This window comes from Lutra lutra, chromosome 2 (genome assembly GCF_902655055.1).
Source record: "Lutra lutra chromosome 2, mLutLut1.2, whole genome shotgun sequence".
In the NCBI taxonomy this organism is placed as follows: Eukaryota; Metazoa; Chordata; class Mammalia; order Carnivora; family Mustelidae; genus Lutra; species Lutra lutra.
Genome location: NC_062279.1, coordinates 35789684 through 35814005, shown reverse-complemented (window position 1 = coordinate 35814005; position 24322 = coordinate 35789684). Strand labels below are relative to the sequence as shown.

Below are 24322 nucleotides of genomic sequence, written 5' to 3'. Positions count from 1 at the left end.
GCCCATTTGCATGCAAAATGTTCCCTCTTACTTCTTTCCCTTTTCCTATTTAAGGAAAAAAAAAAAATACCAACTTACACTCCAAATCCCCTGGGTTGGGGGACTGGTGAGTGCTGCCCCATGAGGGTGTGGGACCCTGCTAATTGATTTGGTGTGTTCTTTCTCCTCTATCACACATGCCTCTGGTCCCCCATTTCTGCAGCTTTCCCCAGATATTGGGGACATCGTGAGTTCAGGGAATCCCCTGTTTTTAGGGCTTCCTCTCTGCTCCAACTCTTGTGGGAGGATAGTTGTTCCCCGGGATTTCGGTGAGATCCATGCTCCGGCCTGGCCTTGCCAGATGAAAGTAAGTTTTCAGTTCCATTTCAAAGCCAAAATAACGTAATAAAAAACCTCTGCAGAGGGTTCCCGGAGCCCTGCCGCGCTGTTCTGTGTTCCTTTTAAGTTGCCTTCAAAGCCACCCCGAGTTCCTCCCCCACCCACAATTGCCCCCTCATTTATCTCTGGGGAGTTTGTGCCAAGACTGTAAACATTGCTGGACCACCAGTTCCCCCCACGTTCCTGAAGAGAATGGCCATTCTCCCCTAATTTTCTTGACCCAGAAATCCAAAATCAAAAGGATTTCATAGGGATGACAGAAAATGTGACCCCAAGACAACAAGCCCCGGCTTTGTTGGGCGGGTTATCCTCTGGAGTGCAGGATGTGGGTGACAGCACAGAGGCTAGAGAAGATGCCCGTTTATGGACCAGCCCACAGCCAAGCAGCATGAATTAAGTGCAAGATAAGGCCGGAGAATCTGTATGTCTTGGGAGGGCACATTAAGAATAGGGTTGAAGACTGCAGTTCAGGGAGTGAATTTTCACGACTGGAGGAGTGATGGAGAGAGCAGAGGGAAAAGGCACTTTAGGAGGAAGCAAAAGAAGAGGGACAGGGTGGGCATTGGCTTGGCTGAGAGATTGGACAGCTGAGCTTGGGTGGGGGGGTGGCTCCAGATTCTGGAGGAGGAAGAAATGCATCGAGGGCCTAGGAGGTGTGAGGGCATGGAATGCTGGTGCCCTTGCAGACAAGTCAGGGTTTGAGTGCTGATGTGTGAGCAGGAGAGCTGGCCCAAGGAGAGGGTTGGGGAATCCCCTTTGCCTGATGTTTTTAATTTTCTCAGCGAGTCAGGCAGGGGTCATCACAGAGGTCATCAGCTCGGCTGTAAACTATTCAGAGGTGAGGGTCTCAGGAGCCAGAGAAGGTGTCTGGTGACTGATCCAGAATGGAGCCAGGGACACGGGAAGGGGAGGATGGTGCTGTCTACCTGTGGTGAAAGCCACATGAAGTACCTCGAGTGGGTCACCTGTCATTCTACCCGGTGCTAGGTGAAAATTGAGACACTGGAGGGGCCCAGGCCGGGCAGAACCAGCATCGAGAGCCAGTGCTGACCCCTTTTGTGTGACTTTGAGAGAAATCCCTGAATCTCCATTTTTCATACTTAAATGGGAATGAACATGAATAAACATGCCTCTTTTTTTTTTAAGTTTTATTTATTAATTAGAATGAGCAGTGGGGAGGGGCAGAGAGAGAGACTCCCTGCTGAGCAGGGAGCCTGATGGGGGGATGTGGGGGGTGGGGGATGCGGGGCTCCGTCCCAGGACCTGGAGACCATGATCTGAGCCGAAGGCAGATGCTTAACCAACTGAGCCACTGGGGAGCCCTAAACCTGCCTTTTGGAGTATCAAGTGCCATACCAAAACAGGGCACTATTCTTGGTCCCAAGCCTGTCACTATCATAGGAACTGTTTCCTAAGAATGACAATGTTTGTGGGTGCTTGGGTGGCTCAGTGGGTTAAGCCTCTGCCTTCGGCTCAGGTCATGATCTCAGGGTCCTGGGATTAAGTCCCACATCAGGCTCTCTGCTTAGCAGGGAGCCTGCTTCTCGCGCACTCTCTGCCTAATTGTGATCTCTGTCAAATAAATAAATAAAATCTTTAAAAAAAAAAAAAAAAGAATGACAAGGTTTGTGTATGGGTTTGGGCCTCATCACAGGCCCCATTCCCCTACCTGGCACAGTGCCCACGGCTGGCAGAAGACTCGATTTTGAATCCAGCACTTGGCTCTGATGGGATGTACCCAGGGCGGAACTGCCTGCTGGGGAACAGTAGCACATTTCTGGCCAGTCGCGCCATCAGAAAATGCTACCTCCTGTTGGCTTGTTGGGGACTACAAAGCCCTGGAATTTTGGAGGAATATAGGAAGGGAAGAGGGATTCAGTAAGGCTCCATTAACAACATTCATCTTGTTCCTGGACTTGAGAGCTCGTGGGAAACACCGCCCCTCCCAGCTCCTCTTTTTCTGGCTGGTTCCCTGAGGATTACTAAAGTGTGGGTCCCTGATCTGCTCTTGGTTTTCCTTGGGGGATAGAGAGGCTCTGTTAGAGAAACAAGAAGGGACTGGTGATTGGTCTTATGAATCCCTTTTACTCTCGTTAAAGGAGGTCCTGGATCCCGCCTACACAGCCTTCCACAGTGGTCTCATTCACGCAGCCAAGCAGGAGTTTTTGCTCACTTCTGGTTTCTGGAGAATTGACCAAGGTGTTGGCAGTCTTAACCTCTAGGGATATTCAGGTCCATCCCTAACCCTAACCCTAACTTTCCCTCGCCCAGTGACGAGAACAGGGACCCTGTGCCTTGAGCAGCAGAATGCAGAGCACCTTTTTCCACAATGTGCTTTGAACACATGCACCTCAAACCTGTAAGAGTGAATGTTGTGACCTGACTCCTTGCCCAACACTTCCAGCCTCAGGCAAGGTCATCACAGAATCCAGATACCAAATGTCCTCCAGCCTCTTGTTTCCCACCTCATCTCTTGGGAAACAAGATGCTAAAAGCAAGTAAGTGTTCTGGTTTGCCGCTTTCCTTACAGCAACCCCATTCCAGCTAATCAGGTTCTCCAAGATTGGAAGAACCATGGCTTCAGGGGGCCAAGCGATAAACTGGGTTTCTTTCCTTCATCTTCCGTGACCAGCGCAATAAAGTTGTCCACTCCTCTCTTGCTATCAGAAACCTAACAAGTGTAACCCTGGCCCATTGGTCTTGACCAGAGAAAGGCCAGCTCAGAGGAACTGGGGCCACAGATACAAGGGCCTTTCCCAGTGGGGACATAAATGGGGGACAGTAGAAAGACCAAAAGGAGAATGGAGGGTAGGGACTGAATTGTTAGAGGCTACCGGTGAGCAAGGACATCCTTGCATCAGCCACCATAAATAGGACTCCCCCAGGTCAGGACTGTTACTCAGGGCAGCGATGCAGACAGGCAGGGCCCAGGAAACCAGCAATTGCTTGGTTACCTTTCCATTGCCTCCTAGAAGAAAGTGGCATTATCCCTACTTTGTAAATAGAGATGTTGACACACAATCAAGAGCACTCTTAGCCATAAAAAAAAAAAACAAAAAAAACAAAACTACCATAACCCAGGAGCTGTGGGCTGATTTTTGATTCCTCTTAAAATTAGCTTTTCCAAAAAAAAAAAAAAAAAAAAAAAAAAAAATTAGCTTTTCCAAGGTGCTAAATTCAGTTGAAGACCTCATTGGGTGTTTTCTGTCTTTGGCATTGTTAGGCAGCGTGGGAAAATGACAACAGGCAGTTCTGCTCTGAGTTGGTTGCTGTTTCTTAGGAGAGGAAGACATCGGCACTTGGGACTGTTTAGGAAACAGTAGACCCAGATGTCTATCAACTGATAAACGGGTTCATAAAATGTAGAACATCCATACAGTGGAATATTAGTTGGCCATGAAAAGGAGTGAAGTAGTGAGATGTGCCACAACATGGAAGGACCTTGAAAGCGTTACGCTAAATGAAAGAAGACGCTTGCAAAAGATCATTAGTGTGTGATTCCATTGATGTGAAATACCCAGGCCAGGCAGATATCTCAGGAACAAAGCAGCAGTGGCTGGCTGTGGGTGGGGGGGTTCTTTTGGGGATGATTAGAAAATGTTCTACAGTTAGATTGTGGTGATGGTTGCGTAACTCTGTGAATATACTTTAAAAAAAAATTGAACTTGTGTGCTCTAAATGGGTGACTTTTATAGTAGGTGAATATATCTCAACAAAGATGTTTTTAAAAGAAACGATACAAGATGGTATGTAATCGAGTGTGAATTTGTGTGGTTTGTACAGAAACTGTGTTACAGTTAGGGTAGCAACACTGGAGCCAACAGCAGGCTTCCTGTCGGCTTTTTTTTTTTTTTTAAGATTTTATTTATTTATTTGACAGAGATCACAGGTAGGCAGAGAGGAAGGGAAGCAGGCTCCCTGCTGAGCAGAGAGCCTGATGTGGGGCTCGATCCCAGGACCCTGGGATCATGACCTGAGCCGAAGGCAGAGGCTTTAACCCGCTGAGCCACCCAGGCGCCCCTTCCTGTCGGCTTTGATGGTGGCTTTGAGCAGTGTCGGGTAGGGTGGAGTGGGGGAAGGACTAGAGCATCACAGAGCTGAAGGTCTTGAGCCAAAGTCAGTTTTGTTGTGAGGAGAGAGTGCAGTTGGTCTGGAGAACAGCCAGCCTTGAAGTGGAAGGTAGGGAGAAGAAGGCTCTGTGGGGGAGGAGAGCCTTGAATGGCAAGCAGGGATTTTGATTTTATGGTGCAGGATCTTGATGAGAATAAAGGGACAGAGCACACCAAGGCTTAGAGCCTCCGAGGGAGCTGGAACTCCGAGTGGCAGGGAAAAGAAAGCTGGTCCTTGAGACTTTTCATACATGCCCGTAAGTTGTGTTGGGGATCCAAACTAGAATCAGCCAGAGCTGGTCTCAGCCAGGCCAGTGTCCCTTTGCTGCTTTCTCTCAGGGAAGTGCCCATGTTGTCCTTACCACCTCTTTGTCCCTTGAGCCTGCCAAAAGAGGCTGTGATGCCAGAGGCTAAGAATTTGAGTTTACTGAGTTGACGATTTGACCAACGGCTTGTACAGATTAGGAGCTGCAAAATATTTAATCAGTGAGGTCATTGGAGGGAGTGGAGATTTGATCAATAGGAGTGTCTCCTGTTTTCCTTAAGGGTCAAGTCTGAACTGCTTTTCTTCTCCCTTCTTTTGGCAAAACCACAAACCATTAAAAATGGAAAGAATAACTTTTTTTTAATACCCACAAAAGCTTATTTTTAATCAGTTATGTGGTCTCTGCTCACCTTTGTGGTGTTCCTCTTGACCTGATTCACAGAAATATAAATGACGGTTAGCCTAGTGGCTTCCAAACCCTTTTGAAGCAGCGCCCCCACTTTGATGACTCACACATAACCAGTATTTAAGACAGCCCTTGGGTTGAAGAGGGTCAGGGCCTACTGCCTTGGCCCCTTTGAGGAAAGCAGCTGTTAGTCCCCAGTGCTGGCTGACGCCCGAGGGGCTCATTTCCTTCATTTGTAAGGTTTCTGGCAAAAACCTGGATAAACTCCAGAGTTGGTTACAGTGAGGATTGGAGAAGGAGAAAAGAAGGTTTAGAAAGGAAGAGGAGGAGGCAGTGCCTATGTCCTTTTATGCATTGTTCACAAGCATTTATTAGGCAACTCTTTATGAGTGCCAGACACTGTACTGGGTGTCATCCCCATCCTGGGGACTGTCCTTCAGTGTGCAGTGCAATGGGAAGGCACCTGACCTAGACTGGGAGCTAGAAGAGGCTTTGAGGCAGAATCCCCAGCCAGGCAGAGGCCTGGAGGGCAGCTGAGAGCTGGCAGGACATGGGCCTCCAAGGGCCCTGGGGTGCGGGGATGGGAGAAAGAGTGTGTTTCTGGGGCTCCTACTTTGGGGACCTGCAAGGAGTCCTGGCTGAGCCCGCTGATGGTTAACTGGGGCGTGGGGGGCTGAGAATGAAAGAAGGCTCCCAGGAGACATAAGTCAGGTGGTGGATAGGAGCCAAAACAAGTGCACTTTTTTTTTTTTTTTAAGATTTTATTTATTTATCTGACAGAGATCACAAGTAGGCAGAGAGGCTGGCAGAGAGAGAGGAGGAAGCAGGCTCCCTGCTGAGCAGAGAGCCCCATGCGATGTGGGGCTCCATCCCAGGACTCTGAGATCATGACTTGAGCGGACGGCAGAGGCTTTAACGTACTGAGCCACCCAGGCGCCCCCAGGTGCACTTTTTTTGTGGTCAGAGGGCTTCGATGGGCAGAGATGCAGGGAGGGAGCGCCCCTGAGCATCCTGAATGGAAATAGAAGCCGCATTTCCCCCTGGCTAGTAAAGAGTGGGTGCCCAGGAGCAGGTAACAGTCTGGGACAGTGGCCTCCAGGGCGTGCCTGGCTTCAGGTCTTCTTTGTCAGTGCCCAGTGCCTAGTTGCTGGTCGTGAGAGGGATGGATGGGTGACCGGGTTGCATCAGATCTTTTGAGCCGTGGAGCACCCAGGATCCAGGGCAGGAGAGGTGAGGGGGAGCAAATGTGTGTGACAGTGTGTTGGGGGCCGGGAAGGCGGGGGCTTGAGGGGGGGAGCCCGGCAGTGGGACGAGGAGAAAGGAGCTTTGTGTGCAAGGGCTGCTGTAGCCAGAGCAAGTGTGGGCTTGGTGGCAGCTGCAGGCGTCCGCTCCTAATAGACTCAAAAGCTCTGAATCCTCTGGCCTGACACCTGTTAGCCAGAGGTTCCCCTGAGCTGACCTCTCCTTGGGCCAGCTCTTCCACTTTCACGTCTTACACATCGGACTCACTGAGGGCCCAGACCCCTCCCTGCCGGATCACTGGACCCGAGAGCCCCTGTTGACAAATTACCTTCTCTCTCCTTTAGGTGGGGGCTGTTGGATTTTTGAGGGACCGGGTTTGCTCAGCTGTTACTAGGGAAAGTGCTGAGGCTGGCCTAGCCCAAAGGAATGGGGTATTCTCCTGGGAAGTGACCACTCTTGGCAAAGAACCGAGTGTGCAGGGAGGGGCATTCTGGACACAAAGAAGCCCTGGTGTGGGGAGGTTGTGGGGGGGACTGGCCTTCCTCCCCTCCCCACCCCCCTTGAATGGAGGGAAATGAAAGTCAACTGCTTAATGCTGCTGTGGCTGCTTCCTGGCTTTGCCTCTTTCTTCTTTTGCCCTTTGTGGGGGAGTCAGGTAGAGAAGAAGAGGTGGGGTTCCAGGGGCCAGCTGTCCCCCACTGACCCCCACCCCATTCCCTCCTCCTAGCTCTGTAGCCCCGGGATGTCGCAGCTCCCTGCGGCTCGCCTAGCCTAACTCCCTTTGTCTCTCTCCCTCTTCCCTCTCCCCCTCTTCCTGCCCCATCCTCGGTTCCTCTTCCCGGCCCCCGTGGGTGGCTGCAGCCCAGCCCTGGGGAGCCCCCGTGGAAGTGGAGTCCTTCCTGGTCCACCCTGGTGACCCGCTTCAGCTTCGCTGTCGGCTGCGGGACGATGTCCAGAGCATCAACTGGCTGCGGGATGGGGTGCAGCTGGTGGAAAGCAACCGTACCCGCATCACAGGGGAGGAGGTGGAGGTGCGGGACTCCGTGCCTGCCGACTCCGGCCTCTACGCTTGTGTGACCAGCAGCCCCTCGGGCAGTGACACCACCTACTTCTCCGTCAATGTCTCAGGTTGGTAGCAAAGCCTGCCCTCCCCCTCTCCCCAGATCCATCCCTCCCATCCTCTCTGCTGGTTTCAGGGGGAGGTGAACCTCCGCCCCTTCAAGATCTGCCCCCACTCTGCTTCGGAAACTGCTGCCCACTAACACTGCTCCCCGCCCGCCGCGTGGCTTAGCTGGTGTAGGCCTCAGGGGTGACCGGCTGGTGTAGGCCTCAGATCAGAGATCTGGCCTTCCAGGATCCGCCTTAGAAGTGACTGCTGATATGCTTGGGTCAGTCAGACACTGATTTTTTCCACCATTGCTTGCCCAGATCTCCAGGTGCTACCTGGGACTCGGCCAGCTTCCATTCTGTCATTCCCTTGCCATTTGGACTTGGTACTTGGCTCAGGGGTTAGAGCCCCGGACTGTGTGGTGAGGTGGGTCCCTACTGTGATGGGAAGGATCCAGGTGCACCGCCATACTCCCAGGCTTCATGGAAAACATCTGTCCTCCAGCTTCTGGAGCTGTATTAAGGGCAGCCAGGGAACCCCAGAGCTCTGTGACTTTGGGAATCTGCCACTTCTAGAACACGACTTTTATACAACTCTAGGGTTAAATAAAGAAGAGCTGAAATTTTCTTTACACCATGTGTGCAAATCCAGGGTGAGGGCTGGGCATCACCTCTCCTCCAGGCATCATTTAGAACCTGCCCCCAGTTGAAGGACTTGCCTCCTTTATTTCCCTCCAGACCCCCAAAAGCATTAGGAGGGACTGGAAAAAGATCTGGCATGAACGCTATTTGGTGACCACATGTGTGTCAAGCCTTTTAAAAGGAGTGGATCCTTGTGGAGAAGTGTTGGCAGCTGCGGACTGTGGTGGGCTCCCTCTCTGCTCTGGTTATGAAGGGCAGCCCCAAACGTTAGCACACGTGTGGTGGAAAAATCCCAACTAGAAATTATTTGGTCCGTGGCTGTAGAAATGGCTTCTGGCTGTAGTGTGCCTAGACCTGTCTGGGTTTCTCAAGAAGGAGACACATCATTTCCCTGGCTGCTCGTCCTGAGAGCCAGCACATGCAGGTGGTGCTGAGGTTCAAGAACCTCTGAATGCAGGGTGGGATGGAATTTGAGAGGACCAGCTGCCCCTGATGGAACTGGCCAGTCTCGAGGCTTCTGGACAGAGGGGCACTGTGCTGGGATGGGGAAGGTGGGGGACAGGCATAGAGCTTGCAGTTCTATGACGTTTCCATCCTGCAGAGCGACTGTCACTGAGGGCAGTATGGGACTGGGGTCCAGTATGGGGATGGGCACCTGCAATCGTCTGTAACCGGACTGGCCTTCGTGTCCATGGCCGGCTGTTGATATGGATGGAAACCTAGTTAGCCCTTTTCCTTCGAAGGGACCTCAGTGCCCCCTTCTGCTTCCCATAGATGCTCTCCCCTCCTCGGAGGATGACGACGATGATGATGACTCCTCTTCAGAGGAGAAAGAGACAGATAACACCAAACCAAACCGTATGCGTGAGACACTGTTTCCTACCTTACTGCCCTTTGGGCCGGGCGTTGGGTTTGAGTGGGAAGGGGGAGGCTTGGATGATTGTTGGGAGAATGGGAGGAGAGGACACATGGGGTCATGATGCTTAGCCCTGGGGTGCCCTGGTTAGAGCAGGCACTGTTCACAAGTGTTGGGCAGGTAGGCAGGACACCCCCGGGTCCTGGCCTAGGCTCCTGCTCCTGAGCCTGACTGGCCCCTGCCTCTCTCTCTGTTGGCTTTCCCTGGGCAGCCGTGGCTCCATACTGGACATCCCCAGAAAAGATGGAAAAGAAATTGCATGCGGTGCCGGCTGCCAAAACTGTGAAGTTCAAATGCCCTTCCAGTGGGACTCCCAACCCCACACTGCGCTGGTTGAAAAATGGCAAAGAATTCAAACCTGACCACAGGATTGGAGGCTACAAGGTACGTGTGTATATGAAAGTTGGTGTAAGAGGAACAGGAGAAGCTTCTTGGAAAATCCATGTTATGTGTCATTAATTGTTTAATGATTTCTAACTATAAAAGCAGTGCACTTTAGAAAAATTTCAGGTACAAGAAACTGCAAATGAAGCTTTAAAATCTTTTCAGTCTTGGAGCACCTGGGTGGCTCAGTGTTAACCGTCCAACTCTGCTCAGCTCATGATCTCAGAGTTGGGAGATCAAGCCCCTCATCGGGCTCCACACTAGGCATGGAGCCTGCTTGAGATTCTCTCTCCCTCTGCCCTGCCCCCACCTTGTGTGCTCGCTCTCACAAAACAAAAACCTTTTCAGTCTTTTTTTCTATGTATATGGTTTTTATATAATCACAGTGTATATAATTTCTTATCGCTTGTTAACATTATAACATGAGTCTTTCGCCATGTGGTTGAGAGATAATTTTTCATGGCTGCATAGTATTTCATTACTAAAATGTCTCATAATGTAACGACCTGTTTTGTGGTATTTGTCATTTTCTGGTTTTTCACTATTATAAATTATATTATGGTGAATATCTTTGTACATAAATCTTTGTGTTTTTAAAGATGGCTTAAGGGATGCCTGGGTGGCTCAGTTGGTTAATAAGCAGCTGCCTTCGGCTCAGGTCATGATCCCAGCGTCCTGGGATCGAGTCCCACATCGGGCTCCTTGCTCATCAGGGATCCTGCTTCTCCCTCTGCCTCTGCCTGCCATTCTGTCTGCCTGTGCTTGCTCTCTCTCCCTCTCTCTCTCTCTCTGACAAATAAATAAATAAATAAAATCTTTTAAAAAAAAATAAATAAAAAAAATAAAGATGGCTTAAGAGTGAAATTACTAAACCAAGTATAAGAATTTTTTTAAGCCCTTCATGCATATTTTGCATCACCTTTTTCTCCTCCAGTAATTAGGTAATTTTACTCATTCATTTATTTCTTTTTACATGAACATTTCCTGAACACATGTCTTTCCAGAAAGTGTACTGGGCAGTAGAGTTCCAAGTACATCAGGAAGATTTGATATTTTATTTATTGTGATATTTGCTTTAATGGAGGATGATGTAATTAGCAGGAGTGTGATTTTATTTTTTAATTTTATTTTATTATGGTAACAATTACTTTCCCAAAAGAAAAAATTAGTTCAATGGGAATGGCAAGTTCCCCATACCTGAGCCAACAACTTTGATGAGAAAAGTACCTCACTCTTCTCTTATGTATTGTTCTGCTTGTTAGCAGACTTCAGATTTTCATATATTAATCACCGATTTTTGTTTCCTGCTGTGTGAATGGTCTGTCTGCATCCTTTGCTCATTTACGTCTCTAGGAAGAACTTCTTCCTCCTTAATCCCTTCTTTAGACTCTGACCATCCTTCTGTCCCATCTCACCTTGCTGCTTTTTTGCCATTAATCTTGTACAAGGAAAGCAGAGATTGGGGACGTGGCTGGCTCAGTTGGTGAGTGTGCGATTCTTGATCCCAGGGTTGTAAGTTCGAGCCCCACGTTGGGTGTAGAGATTGCTTTATTTATTTATTTATTTATTAAGATTTTATTTATTTATTTGACACAGATCACAAGTAGGCAGAGAGGAAGGGAAGCAGCCTCCCTGCTGAGCAGAGAGCCTGATGCGGGGCTGGGTCCCAGGCCCTTGGCATCATCCCCTGAGCCGAAGGCAGAGGCTTTAACCCACTGAGCCACCCAGGCACCCTGGGATTACTTTTAAAAAAAAAAAAAAAAAAAAAAAAATCTTTAAGTTCTAAGGAAAGCGCAGAGATCAGGAAAAATCGGGAAACATTTTAAAGTAATTTATGCAACACTTGCCGTGTGCAAGGCACTGCCATGTGATAATAGGGCAGTGTTCCTGACTACAGAGAATTTCCAGTCCAACAGGAGGTCATGCATCCTTAAACACTTGTCACAAAAAGTGGGCTGCGATCAGGGGCCCAGAGGGATAGTGAGAACCATTCTGACCCAAGGTTGGGCAGGAGGAGAGGGTTCTTGGAAGAAGAGGTCAGAGGCATACTGGGCTGGACTCCGGGAGAGGCAGAGTGGGAAGAGCCTGGTGCATTTGGGAGAAGGCGGGAGGCACATAGGTCAGAGAGCAGGTGGCCCTGGCTGCTGCAGGCGGATGTCCAGAGGTCCTTATACCCACCCGCCCATGCGCCTGATGGGTTCTTTCAGTACACGTGGACGGGGGGCGGGGCCAGGGCCAGGGGGTGGTCTCTGCCCTGTCCTGGCCCACATGCCACAGGGGGCCCCGGGCTGGGACTGGAGGGTAAGTGCCACCGGGCGCTTCTGCCTCCGTTCTCCTCTCCAGACCCGCAGTGGAGCGCTCTGGCATGTCTCCCCTCAGGTCCGTTACGCCACCTGGAGCATCATAATGGACTCCGTGGTGCCTTCGGATAAGGGCAACTACACGTGCATCGTGGAGAATGAATATGGCAGCATTAACCACACCTACCAGCTCGATGTCGTGGGTAAGAAGGCCGTGACGACAGGGTGAGAGGAGCTGCAAGGAAAGAGAGCAGGGCTTGGAGAGAATGGCCAGAGTGTCCAGGCTGACACAGACATCTGTTAGCTCTGTCACCTGAAGCCGGTTTCGTGCCCGGTTTGTGCATTTAGTTGAGAGGCTTGGACGCTGCTCTGGCTCCTGAAAGGTGAAATGTGTTGTGGCTGGTGTCCTGTGAGGGGTGACCAGAGAGGGGGTCACAAAGCATTCCGGTGGCTGCTGCTTCGTGGACAGTCTGCTGGGGGGTGGGGGCTTGGGCCCTGGCAGTTCTCATGGGCCTTGCGAGGTTGGCACGATGCTTCCTGCTCCACAGAAGAGCAGACGGAGGCTCAGTAGTGCCGGACCCCAGCCCTGTGCCAACTGTGGGGCGTCGCAGGAATCTCTAGGAGGCCCAGCAAGGCTCTCCGTACTGCTGCGGCAGCCCCTCGTTCTCTAGAGATCTTACGGTAAAGAGCTGCCCCGCCAGCATTCTGTCTTGGCTTTGAGGATATGGCATAAAGAGAAGCTTCTGGTCCAGCCGGAAAAGACCAGAGATTCGGCACTGCTGGTGAGCTCTGAGTGCTGCTGGTGCTGCTGTTCTTGGGCCACACTTGCAGGAGCAAGTCTAAGCTCTTCTGTGTAATTTTTGTTAGGGAGGACTGGGGGTGTGACCAAAGTGATAGGGTCTCCATTTAAGGCAGGAGAGACTTCTGGTGCCTGTGAAAATGGATGCGTGGCCATGCGGAGGACGACCTTCTTCCCTCTCCCGGCTCTGAGTCATAGGGCTAAGGCTTGGCAGAGACTGGAAATGCTCTGCTCACTGGAAAAGCCAAGGGGAGCTCACTTCTCTTTGGCGGTCTTGGGGACGCCCTCTGTCAGCATCCCAGCCAGAAGCGGGCCATGGCAGGGCCTCATGAGTCTCTCCTGTCTCTTCCTCCACAGAGCGGTCCCCTCACCGGCCCATCCTGCAGGCAGGGTTGCCTGCCAACAAGACCGTGGCCCTGGGCAGCAATGTGGAGTTCATGTGTAAGGTGTACAGTGACCCACAGCCCCATATCCAGTGGCTAAAGCACATCGAGGTGAATGGGAGTAAGATTGGTCCAGACAACCTGCCTTATGTCCAGATCTTGAAGGTAATCTAGGCCCCGGTCCCTGTGGGCTGGGTGCTGGGAAGGAGACCTGTATCTCCCTGGTCCCCAGTGGCTATGGTCAGTCTTAGTACCAGTGACTGGGATGCATCACTTACCCTTCGGGCACATGCTTCATTTTTTAAATAGGGACCTAGCCACATTCCCCAGAGCTAGTGACAGGTCACAGAGTGGCTGTGCAGTGGGAACTGAGGGGTGGGGAGGCCACTGCTGGTTTCTGGAGAGCCATGAGAGTGACTTTGCTCAGGCTTTTGGCTCAGCTATTTTCAGGGAAGGCATTTGGACTCCTGATTTTCCATTGCCCAGGACCAAAGCCTTTCCAGCAAGCATTTCCCAGCTTCCACCCTATCTCCCAAGTCATGTCCTTTCTGGCGAGTGAGTGAACGATAAGGGCATGATTCTTAATTGTGTTGGAAAAGCAAGGGCTGCAGGTAGATTGTAAACAGCATCAGGAGTAATGGCCTTCTCTTCCTTTTCCTCTCACTCCCAGACTGTCATTGTCCCTGAATGCTCCACTAATCCAGGGAAGGTAATTGCCTAATTCCCCCAGTGGATCTCGTAACAAGAAGTATCCGGGGGCTGGCTAACTCTGGTCCTAGAGTTAGACCTCCTCCTCCCCTGGCTTGGCCCTCCCAGAGTTTTACGGCCATCCCTTCTCTTCACTACTGGTGCTGAAACCGCTGTGTCAGAGAACGAGGCCATGGCCTTGGCCCTTGGCTTTTGGCTCCCTTCAGAGTACCTGCCCTAGACCCAGACGAGTGGGCCTGACACAGATACAACGTGTGACTAGGGGCAGCCATTTTCAAGTTTATTTTTTCAGTCAGATGCTTTGGGCCTTCGAAGTCCAGTTTTGTCCTATTGAGAAGGGAAAGATGGTAAATCTCACTACCGTTTCCCTTGCCTCAGCTCCCTGGGCCTGCCTTAACCTTACATGGGAGCAAAGTCTGGCCACGTCTCTGTGTGCCCCACTGACTGGCTTGTCGTTGGTTTGTTCTAGCATTCGGGGATTAATAGCTCGGATGCGGAGGTGCTGACCCTGTTCAATGTGACAGAGGCCCAGAGCGGGGAGTATGTGTGTAAGGTTTCCAATTATATTGGTGAAGCTAGCCAGTCTGCGTGGCTCACTGTCACCAGACCTGTGGCAAAAGGTAATGGGGAGCTGGATGGGGCCCTGTGCTGGGAGTGTGGTTCAGGCCCCATGCTGCTGGGGCAGATGGGGAAGCCAGCACCCGACTCTCCCTGTCACCCTGCTGTACTTCTAGAGCCCAGAGCCATGGAAAAATACCCGGCCTGGGAGGCTGCTTTGGTTTGGTCCTGTGTTGGTGTTTGTTCCCTCTGTGCCTTGTGTGTGCTCCTTGGCTATGTGTGCATTTGTGGGTTCGGTCTGGCCACGTGCTGAACAACAGTGCAGACGGAGGTTTGAGTGGTGGAGAAGGGAAGGGGCCGGGCGTCCCCTTGCAAACCAGCAGGCTGTGCGTGCGTTTGCGTGTGTGTGTGCGTGTGTGTGCACGCACGTGTGACTGCAGCACCCATCCATCCCTCCTGTGTGTGCCTTCTGACTTTCTCTACCTGAAACCAAACAGCCCCCGTCGCCGGGCCCCATTTCTCCATGCTGCCCGCCGCCCGCCCGCATGCTTGGACGGGCCAGGGGCTGCCAGCATCTGGTGAAGGGTCGTAACCAGCCAGCGGCGTCTCAAGTCTGCAGAGCCCCTCCCTCAGGGTCTCACTGTCTTCCTCTAACAGGTCTCGCTGCCTGGTGGTTTTTGTTGGTTCCTTGTTGCAAAGGAGACGCTGGGGAGCATTCCTTCCTCCGGTTCCCCCCCCCAACTTCTCTTCCTCCCTCCCTTCCTCTGTGTGTCTCTGAGAGGTCTCATGTCCTGTGCTTGTCCATTTTGCTTCCGTTGTCTCTTCTAGACTGCCGGAGTTAATACCACCGACAAAGAGATGGAAGTGCTCCACTTAAGGAATGTCTCCTTTGAGGACGCGGGGGAGTATACGTGCTTGGCGGGTAACTCTATCGGACTGTCCCATCACTCTGCATGGTTGACCGTTCTGGAAGGTATACACTGTACTTCTCCTCTCGATGTCCTGCCCTCGCCACGGGCACGGGGGGAGTATGCATTGTGGGGCTGGGGGAGACACAGAGCCGGGAGAGGTAGAGGGGTGGGCTCCTGGGGGCCAGCAGGTGGCCCTGGCGGTTTGTCTGAAAGCTTGAGGGTCGAATCCCCTCAGCTCTCCCAGGAGCTGTCCTCGTTTTGCAGGAACATGGAGGCCTCCCACCTGCATACCCGCATCTGGCTCTCCCCCTTGGCCAGTGCAATGCATGCGTGGAATCTGGAGCTAACCTGCAGCCGGGCTCTCGTGCAGGGCAGGCTCCTTCCCTCCTTGGGCCCAGCAGCCTTCCCCGACTAGTCTGATCCTTTTTTGCTGGCTCCAGAGGCCTCAAGAGAGGCCTGGGCCGCCGCCTCTAACCGGATGTAGGCATTCTCTAAAGAGAGGCTTGTTGCTAATCAGGAAGAGGGCCAGCCCCCGCCGCGCCATCCTCTGATCTCAGGAGGAGAGGCTCCATCCATCCAGATGTGGGAAGTGGAGCTTTAAGTGAGGCCTGACTCTGGAAACCATAGGGGACTCCGTGCTGCCCATGTATCCTCTTGGGCTCCCGGAAGGGAGTTGTGTGTGCTGGGCTGGGAAGGAAGGAGCCTACAGCCTGCTCAGGTGGTGGGGCTGGTGATCACTGCCTCTTGAGTGTCCTGCACGTGGGTCTGGGCACAGTGCTGACACTGCCCTCCTCTCTCTCCCTCTCTCTTCCTCGGCCCTGCCTGGCCAGCAGGGTCTGACCCCTGCTTGAGGCAGAGAAGTGTTCTGTTTTTATCCCGTCTCTGTCTTTGTCCCGTGTGTGCTCCCACTTGGTTGTCTTCGTTTGTCCATACTGGGGAGAGAGAAAAACAGAAACACTTCCTCCTGTTACCAGCTCTGCTGCCTCCTTGTTGGGCTTCCGGGGGTTCCTTCAGGCTCCATCTGGGGTCACACTGGTGCCTCTCTGGGGAGGTCCCTGGAGTGCCTGCCTCTGTGGCTGGCTGGTTTCTTTAGAAGAAAGCCATGCAAGGAAGAGGGGCATTCAAGCTGGTGGGGAAGGGGTGTCTGGGAAGCCTCCTTGTCCCCCGTGTATAAGGGAACAGGAGTTTCAGCTGGATGGGCTTTTGTGGGAGCAGGCTGAATTCTAAATGGAAGGTGGGAGAAGAGAAGAAAACAGTGCCCCCTCCCCAATTTCCTCCTTCGGTTTTAGGAGTTGGGGCCTGAGTAGGATCCTTAAGCGCAGCAAAGTGGACATGGTCATCTCAAGCAGTCCAGACATGGTGGGAAATGAATTTAGTTTTGCCTGTGGTTTAGCTAGGTACAAATATTTATGTGTCTGACCTGACCCAGGTGGCATAGGCAGAAGACAAGGACCCAGGACACAGACTGGGTCCCTCCCTCTTCTCCCTCCTTGAACTCACAATGCGTTGCTGTATGTCAGGTGCTATGGCACATGGAAATGGAGAAGATGCCCCTGGGCTGTCAGGGACAACAGACTCCTAAGTGGTTCCTCTGTCCCATGTACCAGGGGTTACATGTAGTGCTGGGGCTCTGTGGAGAAGGACCGGGTTTCCATGAAGAGACTGAGAAAGTCCTTGTGGGGTCCCTGGTCCCCGGCAATCTCAGCAGTCCAGCTGAGCAAGGCGGACTCCTGAATGAATGAGGATGGGCCTTAAGTGGCAAGATAGTTCTAGTCCATCCCCCTTGGGGGATTCGAGTCGGGATCAGGAAGACTCAGAGATCACAAGCTGACTGATCTGCTCAGTGCCAGACCTCAGTCCCAGCTGGGACCTGGCTTGGTTCTTTCCTGCCCTGAAAATTCTCAGATAAAAGAGGTGGGGGTGGTCTTTCTTACGAAGTTGGGACCCTGGTGATCTGGGCCTCCAGAGCCTGCTAATACCCTGTTCACACTGACTCAGCCCTGGAAGAGAGGCCCGCGGTGATGACCTCGCCCCTATACCTGGAGATCATCATCTACTGCACAGGGGCCTTCCTCATCTCCTGCATGGTGGGCTCTGTCATCATCTACAAGATGAAGAGTGGCACCAAGAAGAGCGACTTCCACAGCCAGATGGCCGTGCACAAGCTGGCCAAGAGCATCCCTCTGCGCAGACAGGTAACAGAAAGTAGATAGGGGATTTGCACACTCCTCACCGCCTTCTATCCTTGTGCCCCCCGGGGGCTCCTCCAGGACCTGTGGATGCCCTGCCCTCTCTTCTGTCCCCAACCTGCCACTTCTAGCTTTGCTTCCTAGCTTCTGGGCCAGGGGCAGGGGACTGTCCCGAGTGCTCCAGGGTTGGGTTCCAAGCAGTTCTAGCCCATGAATTCGGTGCCCACCATACCCCAGCTGCAAGCCCCCTGCTCACCCAGCACATGGATCGGGAGAAGGTCCTACCCGGGCTGAATGTGCAACTCTGGTTGCACTTTTAAAGGGCCCCTGAGGGCCAGTTAGAGGTACAGAGAGAGGAGAGGACCTGAGGCAGGTGCCAGGATGCCACCCTCCTCTTGTCCAAGGAAATGGAACAGAGAGGGTGAAGGCGTGTGAAAGGAGGGAACATTCCTTTGGAGCTGGGCTGATTCTGGAGGGTACTTTGGGAGTTAGGAATCCATAATTCTGGATAACTGGGTCGCTCAGTAGGTTAGGTGTCTGCCTTCTCAGGTCCTGATCCCAGGGTCCTGGGATCAAGCTCCATATTGGGCTCCCTGCTCAGCCCCCTCCCAGGCTCCATAGAGAGCCTGCTTCTCTCTATGCCTTTGCCCCTCCCTGCTGCTCCTGCTCTCTTTTGCTGTCTCTCTCCGAAATAAATAAATAAAATCTTCAGAAAAGGGGGAAGGGATGCATAATTTGAGGCAGGGTTTTCACAAAGAATGGGGTCAAGAGTAGAGTTGTGATTGCAATGATAGGTTACAAAATGTCAGTCTGGAAGAGATAGATTTGGTCTGCTCCTGTTAGAGGTGAGTGAAAAGGGTAGCTGGTGGCAAAAATAAGTCTATTTTTGAACTTAGATCTTCAGACCTCTTGTGGTCTTTCTGCCACTCTGTGTGGAGAAAGAATATCAAATAACAGACACATACCCCTGCCACTGGTGGAAAGCCCTGACGGGGAGTTGTGGGAATCGGCTGCGGCTCAGTACCCCCACTCCCCTCCCCCACCCCATCCTCGCTAGAAGGGTGACCCCACACTTCCCTGTAGGTGTCAGCAGATTCCAGTGCATCCATGAACTCTGGGGTTCTGCTGGTTCGGCCCTCACGGCTCTCCTCTAGTGGAACCCCCATGCTGGCCGGGGTCTCTGAATACGAGCTTCCTGAAGACCCTCGCTGGGAGCTGCCTCGAGATAGGTAATACTTTAACTCTCAGCTTCAGAGGAAGCCCCCCAGTTCAGAGTGAAGATGTACCAGATGCATCCAGAAAGAGTAGTTGACACTTTCTGCTCTCAGTTGGGTGGAATTTGGAGATGTGGAGATGGGATGTCCCTCCAAGGCTGAAATTTTACCAGCCCCATCTCACATCACCCTTTGTTTTCCCAAAAGGCTGGTTTTAGGCAAACCCCTGGGAGAGGGCTGCTTTGGGCAGGTGGTGTTGGCGGAGGCCATTGGGCTGGACAAGGACAAACCCAACCGTGTGACCAAAGTGGCTGTGAAGATGTTGAAGGGTAAGTGATGTCTCTGTCCTTGCAAAAACAAGCCCTTCCTTGTCCAAGCAAACTGTGGGCCTTGGGCCACCATTCTGTGCAGTGCCCTGTCACGGTGCACACCTGCCACCCAGCCCGCATAGCATTGCCTGGATTCATCATTCTGATCCCTGCCATGGCCACATTCTCACTTTGTTCTTAACATCAGTCTGGGCTGTGGTCGGGGGTTCATTCTAGATACCGTAGCTAGCTGGTTTTTCTTATCCATCCTCCGTCCCACACCCTAGCATGTGTTGCCAACAGCTCTCATAAGGGGGAAGGGAAAATTGATTGGGGTGTGAAATGGGGAGGAAAAAGAAGCAAGTCCCTGAGACCAGGGCCTCCTCGGGCATCCACCCCGTGTCCCCTCCCTTCGCTTTTCTCCTCTTGTCCTCCCTTCCAAGTAACTGAGTCTTGTGCCCTTCTGGTTTGTGTGTAAAGCGGATGCAACAGAGAAAGACCTGTCAGACCTAATCTCGGAAATGGAGATGATGAAGATGATCGGGAAGCACAAGAACATCATCAACCTGCTGGGTGCCTGCACGCAAGACGGTAGGTGCCAAGCTAGGCCAACTCTCCTGCCCTGGTCAGCGCAGGGGCTCTGCTGAGAACCTGGGCCTTCCCCTCGAATAACAGTGTGTTTCGGGGAGGAGATCGTAATCAGTGGCCAGGCATTTCAGCAAAGCTTAGGGAAGGGGGTTAAGAGGGGAGACCAGTTCAGCGGTAGCTGGAGTTACCTTTCAGGGTCTGGGCTGATGCCCTCTGGCATTCGTCTGAGAAGTCAGGTATCTAGACTCATACACATAGTGTGTGGGTAGAACCAGGTGAGTCACTATGGCTTAAATTAGCCCCCCTCCCAGCTTTGCTCAGGAGCTTCCTGGAGTATGCTGGGAAGAATCATTTCCCTAGCTTTCTTGGGGTAGTGGAATGAATTTCCCAGGCTCCCTAAAGGTGCAGGTAGGCCTAGGGAACAAACATGTGGTATGCAATTGAGGGTGGGACTTCCTGGGGGTGAACCTGAGCCCAAGCACCTGCCTGCCCTCCATGATGGCAAGTCCACCCCCATGCTCCCAGGTCCTTTGTACGTCATCGTGGAGTATGCCTCCAAAGGCAACCTACGAGAGTACCTGCAGGCCCGGAGGCCCCCTGGGCTGGAGTACTGTTACAACCCCAGCCACAACCCAGAGGAGCAGCTCTCCTCCAAGGACCTGGTATCCTGTGCCTATCAGGTGGCCCGAGGCATGGAGTATCTCGCCTCCAAGAAGGTATGGCATCTGAGGGTTCCCCTGGTTGAAGCAGGGTGGGAACAGAGCCTTCCAGGTACTCTAGTTCATGACTTTGCGTCCTCTGGTGGGGTTAGAGGCATCTGGAGTCGTGCCTGCCAGTGCTCTCTTAGGCTCTCAGGGATGTTGGAGTCTGGAGAGCCAGAGTAGGGCGTGGCGTTCGGGCCCGACTGGATACGGTTCAGATCTGTGCATTGCCACTTGGTATAGCCCCAGGCAGCTACTTCTAGATCTCCAAACACAAAGAAAGAATGATAAGCCATATGTTGTGCGATGGTTGCGGGGCAGGATGGAGTCTTGTGTGATGGTGTGAAGTACAGTGTGGGTACTCAGTAAACGGAGGCTTTGTCTGAGCCCCAGCGCAGTGCAGATGTGCTGCAGCTGGGGGCCAGGGCTCGAGAGCACACTCCTACGCTGGCTGGCCTGAAGCATCCAGGTTCAGCCTTCCTGGGTGCGAATCCAGAGCTATGAGTTGGGAGGAGTGGCAGGGGAGCCCCATACAGAGGGCTTGCTCCGATGATTCAGGGTCCTGGAGCTGGAGGTGCTCGATGGCTGCCTTTGAAGTGGAAGTGAGGGACCTCCCACCCGGCCTAGAAAGGTCCAGGGGTAGTGGTGTGGCGGGAGGAGGATGCCCCGTGCGGCACAGGGCAGCGTGGGTGCTGGAGCCGAGGCCTCCAGGCAGGCTGGCGGCTAGCGGCCCCTCACCCACACCACGGCCTCTGCTCCCCACAGTGCATACACCGAGACCTGGCTGCCAGGAATGTGCTGGTGACCGAGGACAACGTGATGAAGATCGCAGACTTCGGCCTCGCGCGGGACATCCACCACATTGACTACTATAAAAAGACAACCAACGTAAGTGCTGAGGACAGAAATGGCCATGGGTCTTCTGCCCAGGACTCCACTGGGCTTTCTCCTACTTCCATCTCTGGGCTAGGGCCCAGCACAGGTGGCCTTGCTTGAGAGGCGGTGTGGTGGGACGAGCCAAGCACATGTCCTCCTTCCCACATCTGGTCCCATGTGTGCGCCCCCCAACTGCGCCCCCCCCCCCCGCTGCCCCCGCTTGTCCCCGCATCACCGGGGCTTGGGCTACCCGCAGTCTCCCTATGTCACGTACAGGGCCGGCTGCCTGTGAAGTGGATGGCCCCCGAGGCCTTGTTTGACCGGATCTACACCCACCAGAGTGATGTGTGAGTTTCAAAGTGGCAGTTGCCAGGGATACATGGGATAGAACATTCCAGCGTAGTAAAGTCCTGGGTGCCCCTCTGGATTGACGGGGGTCTACTTCCCTCTCGGAGAGAACAAAACAAAACAAAACACTGGACGTGTCCACCTACCTTGTTCACTTGGTGGAGGTTGGAAGGCCAGTGCGAGCTCCAGTGCGAGCTCCAGCGCTGGCCCTCGCATTCCCCGTAAGCGTCTGTGCTCAGGGAGGGTGGGGTCAGGGTGACACGCCACCGGGGAGACGGAAAGGATTCTGGGCTGGCCTTGCCCTGTGCCCCTGAGACCTGCTGGCTCTGTGCTCCTCCACAGCTGGTCTTTTGGGGTGCTCCTGTGGGAGATCTTCACTCTGGGAGGCTCCCCGTATCCTGGCGTGCCTGTGGAGGAGCTTTTCAAGCTGCTGAAGGAGGGTCATCGGATGGACAAGCCCAGTAACTGCACCAATGAGCTGTAAGTGTGGGAGGATGCCTGAGGTCCTGGGCCAGGCCCTGGGGGAAGAACAGAGGGAGAAAGGGGCCTAGCTAGATAAAGCGGCCCTGCCTGGGTCCTCCCTCCCTGACTCGACAGTCCTCTCCCAGGTACATGATGATGCGGGATTGCTGGCATGCGGTACCCTCTCAGAGACCTACCTTCAAGCAGCTGGTGGAAGACCTGGACCGCATTGTGGCCTTGACCTCCAACCAGGTGAGGCTGTCCTATCCTAGCTTTGGCCACCATCCCCCGGGCACACCTCTGTGAGTGAGCACTGCCGTGGGGAGGAGAGTGCCAGATCTTCTATTTCTCCGTGCACAGGAGTACCTGGACCTGTCTGTGCCCCTGGACCAGTACTCTCCGAGCTTTCCCGACACCCGAAGCTCTACCTGCTCCTCGGGGGAGGATTCTGTCTTCTCTCATGAGCCGTTGCCGGAGGAACCCTGTCTGCCCCGACACCCAGCCCAGCTTGCCAATGGTGGACTCAAACGACGCTGACTAGCACCCCCATCCCCCCTGCCCAGATTCCATCGGGCCGCTGTAATCCTCACCCCCTAACCCCTCCCTGCGGGTCTCACTGCCTTCCCCTTTGCCCCTTTCCTGCTGGCAGGAGCCAGCTGCCTACCTGAGGCCTTCACCCCTCCCCGGAGTTCGCCTTTCTTCCTCCTCCTCCACCTCCTCTTCACAACCTGCTTGTGAGAGAGAGGTGGAGAGCGGCAGGGCCTTGTTCCCGGCGAGTTCATGCCCTCCCACATGTTGGACCAAGACCCCTCCCCGCCACCTTGGCGCAGTGCCTGGAGGCTGGGGAGTGGGAGGTAAGCAGGCGTGCCAGCGAGAGCGGACCGAGCTTTCCTGTGTTGGTTTTGTCTGCTTCCGTGACCCGTAAGCCTGAGTTCTGGTGGTGGGGGCCTTGTCCTCAGGGCTACAGTGGTAGCGAGGGGAGGTCAAGCGCTCCAGGCTTCGGCTGAAGGCGGCCTCTGCTCCAGAGAGATGGTGCCAGGGGCTTATTAATTCTAATACTAGTTTGCTTTGCTGACCAAATACCTGGTACCAGAGGATGGGGAGGCGAAGGCTGGGAGCAGTGTCGTGGCCCTGGGGCCCAGCCCCACGCTGGGGGCTTTGTATATAGCTATGAAGAAAACACAAAGTGTATAAATCTGAGTATATATTTACATGTCTTTTTAAAAGGGTCGTTACCAGAGATTTACCCATCGGGTAAGATGCTCCTGGTGGCTGGGAGGCATCAGTTGCTATATATTAAAAAACGAAAAAGAAAAAAAAAAAAAAGGAAAATGTTTTTAAAAAGGTCATATATTTTTTGCTACTTTTGCTGTTTTATTTTTTTAAATTATGTTCTAAACCTATTTTCAGTTTAGGTCCCTCAATAAAAATTGCTGCTGCTTCATTTTTATATGGGCTGTGTGACAAGGGAGAGGATGTCCGCTGAAAAGGAGCGAGCCTCCCGGGCCCTGGGGCTGTGTCTGTGCCAAGGGCGCCCAAGCTCCCTGCAGTGCCTCCTCACCGCTTCCCCTTAGGTCCTGCACCAAGACCTCCGGGACAAACCTCCTACCTCTCTGATGCTTTTCGGAAAGGCAGGAAGAGAAGACGACGTCTGTGTAGTGGGCAGGAACCTCAGTGCACCCGAGGCGCTGGGCCCCGAGCCAAGGCCCTACCGCCGCCCTCAACCACAGATTGTTTCCTTAGAGGAAACTGGTGGGGTTGGGTGGGGTTGGAGGGTCAGAAGGGGAGCTGGGGGCCTACCTGGGAATAGCCAAGGGGTGGAGCTAGAGGGATTTAAAAGGAAAGCTACGGATTACAGGACCAAGGGCCTGCTTGGGAGGCAGAAACTCAAACCCAGATATGCGTCTCCCCCTTTATGTGGGTGTGGTTTTGTCTGTACTTCTGTGTGAAGGAAAACTTGTCACCTAAGATCAGTTTGACATTCGGACCCCTTGCTTCATGTCTCCCAGCTTCCTCTGGCCATGCTTCTCTCACCTGCGCCCCCCCCCCCCATTCTTCCTGTGTCTGTGACCAGACTTGTGTGTTGAAACTATTGCAGATTTTGGCTTCCTATAAGTTTCTTCCTGTATAAACTCCACCCCATCCCCCAGGAAAGGGGAAAAATTCTCTGAATGTTTGGCGTTTGGCTGCTTGGAAATTTTCTTTCTCTGCCACCTGCTGGTGATCGCTGCACTCAGCATGTGGGTCCCTGCTCCTCACAACCTCAGCCCTGAACCTGCAGGCACTCCGCCCCCACCCCCCCACCCCCCAGGCTTACTCTCTGTGCAGTTACCATGAAATACAGAAGAAAGTTCAATTCGCTTTCATTTCTGCAGGGCAAACGGGATTGCTGCTTTAAGTTTGCTTTCTGAACTAGCTCTTTGGGGGGCAGCTGTGGTGTTGGCCACTGTTGTAAAGTTCTCTCTTACCCTCGTTGTCTCTCTGTAAATACGCGTCTTGTCAACATATTACGGTTTGTGTTTGTGTTT

General features: G+C 53.0%; 1 protein-coding gene and 1 long non-coding RNA gene across 10 annotated transcripts in view; both read left to right on the top strand.

Annotated features, from left to right (window-relative positions):
- Positions 1-23244, top strand: part of FGFR1 (fibroblast growth factor receptor 1) — a 47398-nt gene extending 24154 nt beyond the window's left edge. For 2 of the 9 annotated variants that reach the window (XM_047717116.1, XM_047717119.1), the window contains exons 3-18: positions 7262-7528; positions 8924-9007; positions 9277-9449; positions 11829-11952; positions 12906-13096; positions 15026-15170; positions 17107-17309; positions 18381-18526; positions 18719-18840; positions 19300-19410; positions 19933-20123; positions 20874-20996; positions 21261-21331; positions 21675-21812; positions 21941-22046; positions 22155-23244. In XM_047717116.1, the coding sequence (XP_047573072.1) occupies positions 7262-7528; positions 8924-9007; positions 9277-9449; positions 11829-11952; positions 12906-13096; positions 15026-15170; positions 17107-17309; positions 18381-18526; positions 18719-18840; positions 19300-19410; positions 19933-20123; positions 20874-20996; positions 21261-21331; positions 21675-21812; positions 21941-22046; positions 22155-22331 (2372 nt within the window). In that variant the 3' untranslated portion in view covers positions 22332-23244. Of the gene's footprint in view, positions 1-7261; positions 7529-8923; positions 9014-9276; positions 9450-11828; positions 11953-12905; positions 13097-15025; positions 15171-17106; positions 17310-18380; positions 18527-18718; positions 18841-19299; positions 19411-19932; positions 20124-20873; positions 20997-21260; positions 21332-21674; positions 21813-21940; positions 22047-22154 lie in introns of all 9 variants that reach the window. The other 7 variants (XM_047717113.1, XM_047717118.1, XM_047717117.1 and 4 more) reach the window with 6 other exon arrangements.
- On the top strand, positions 1714-5926 carry LOC125092761 (uncharacterized). Its single transcript, XR_007125063.1, has 3 exons — positions 1714-1803; positions 2003-4212; positions 4393-5926. It is a non-coding gene; the product is annotated as an uncharacterized LOC125092761 (long non-coding RNA).
- Positions 23245-24322: the final 1078 nt, after the last annotated feature.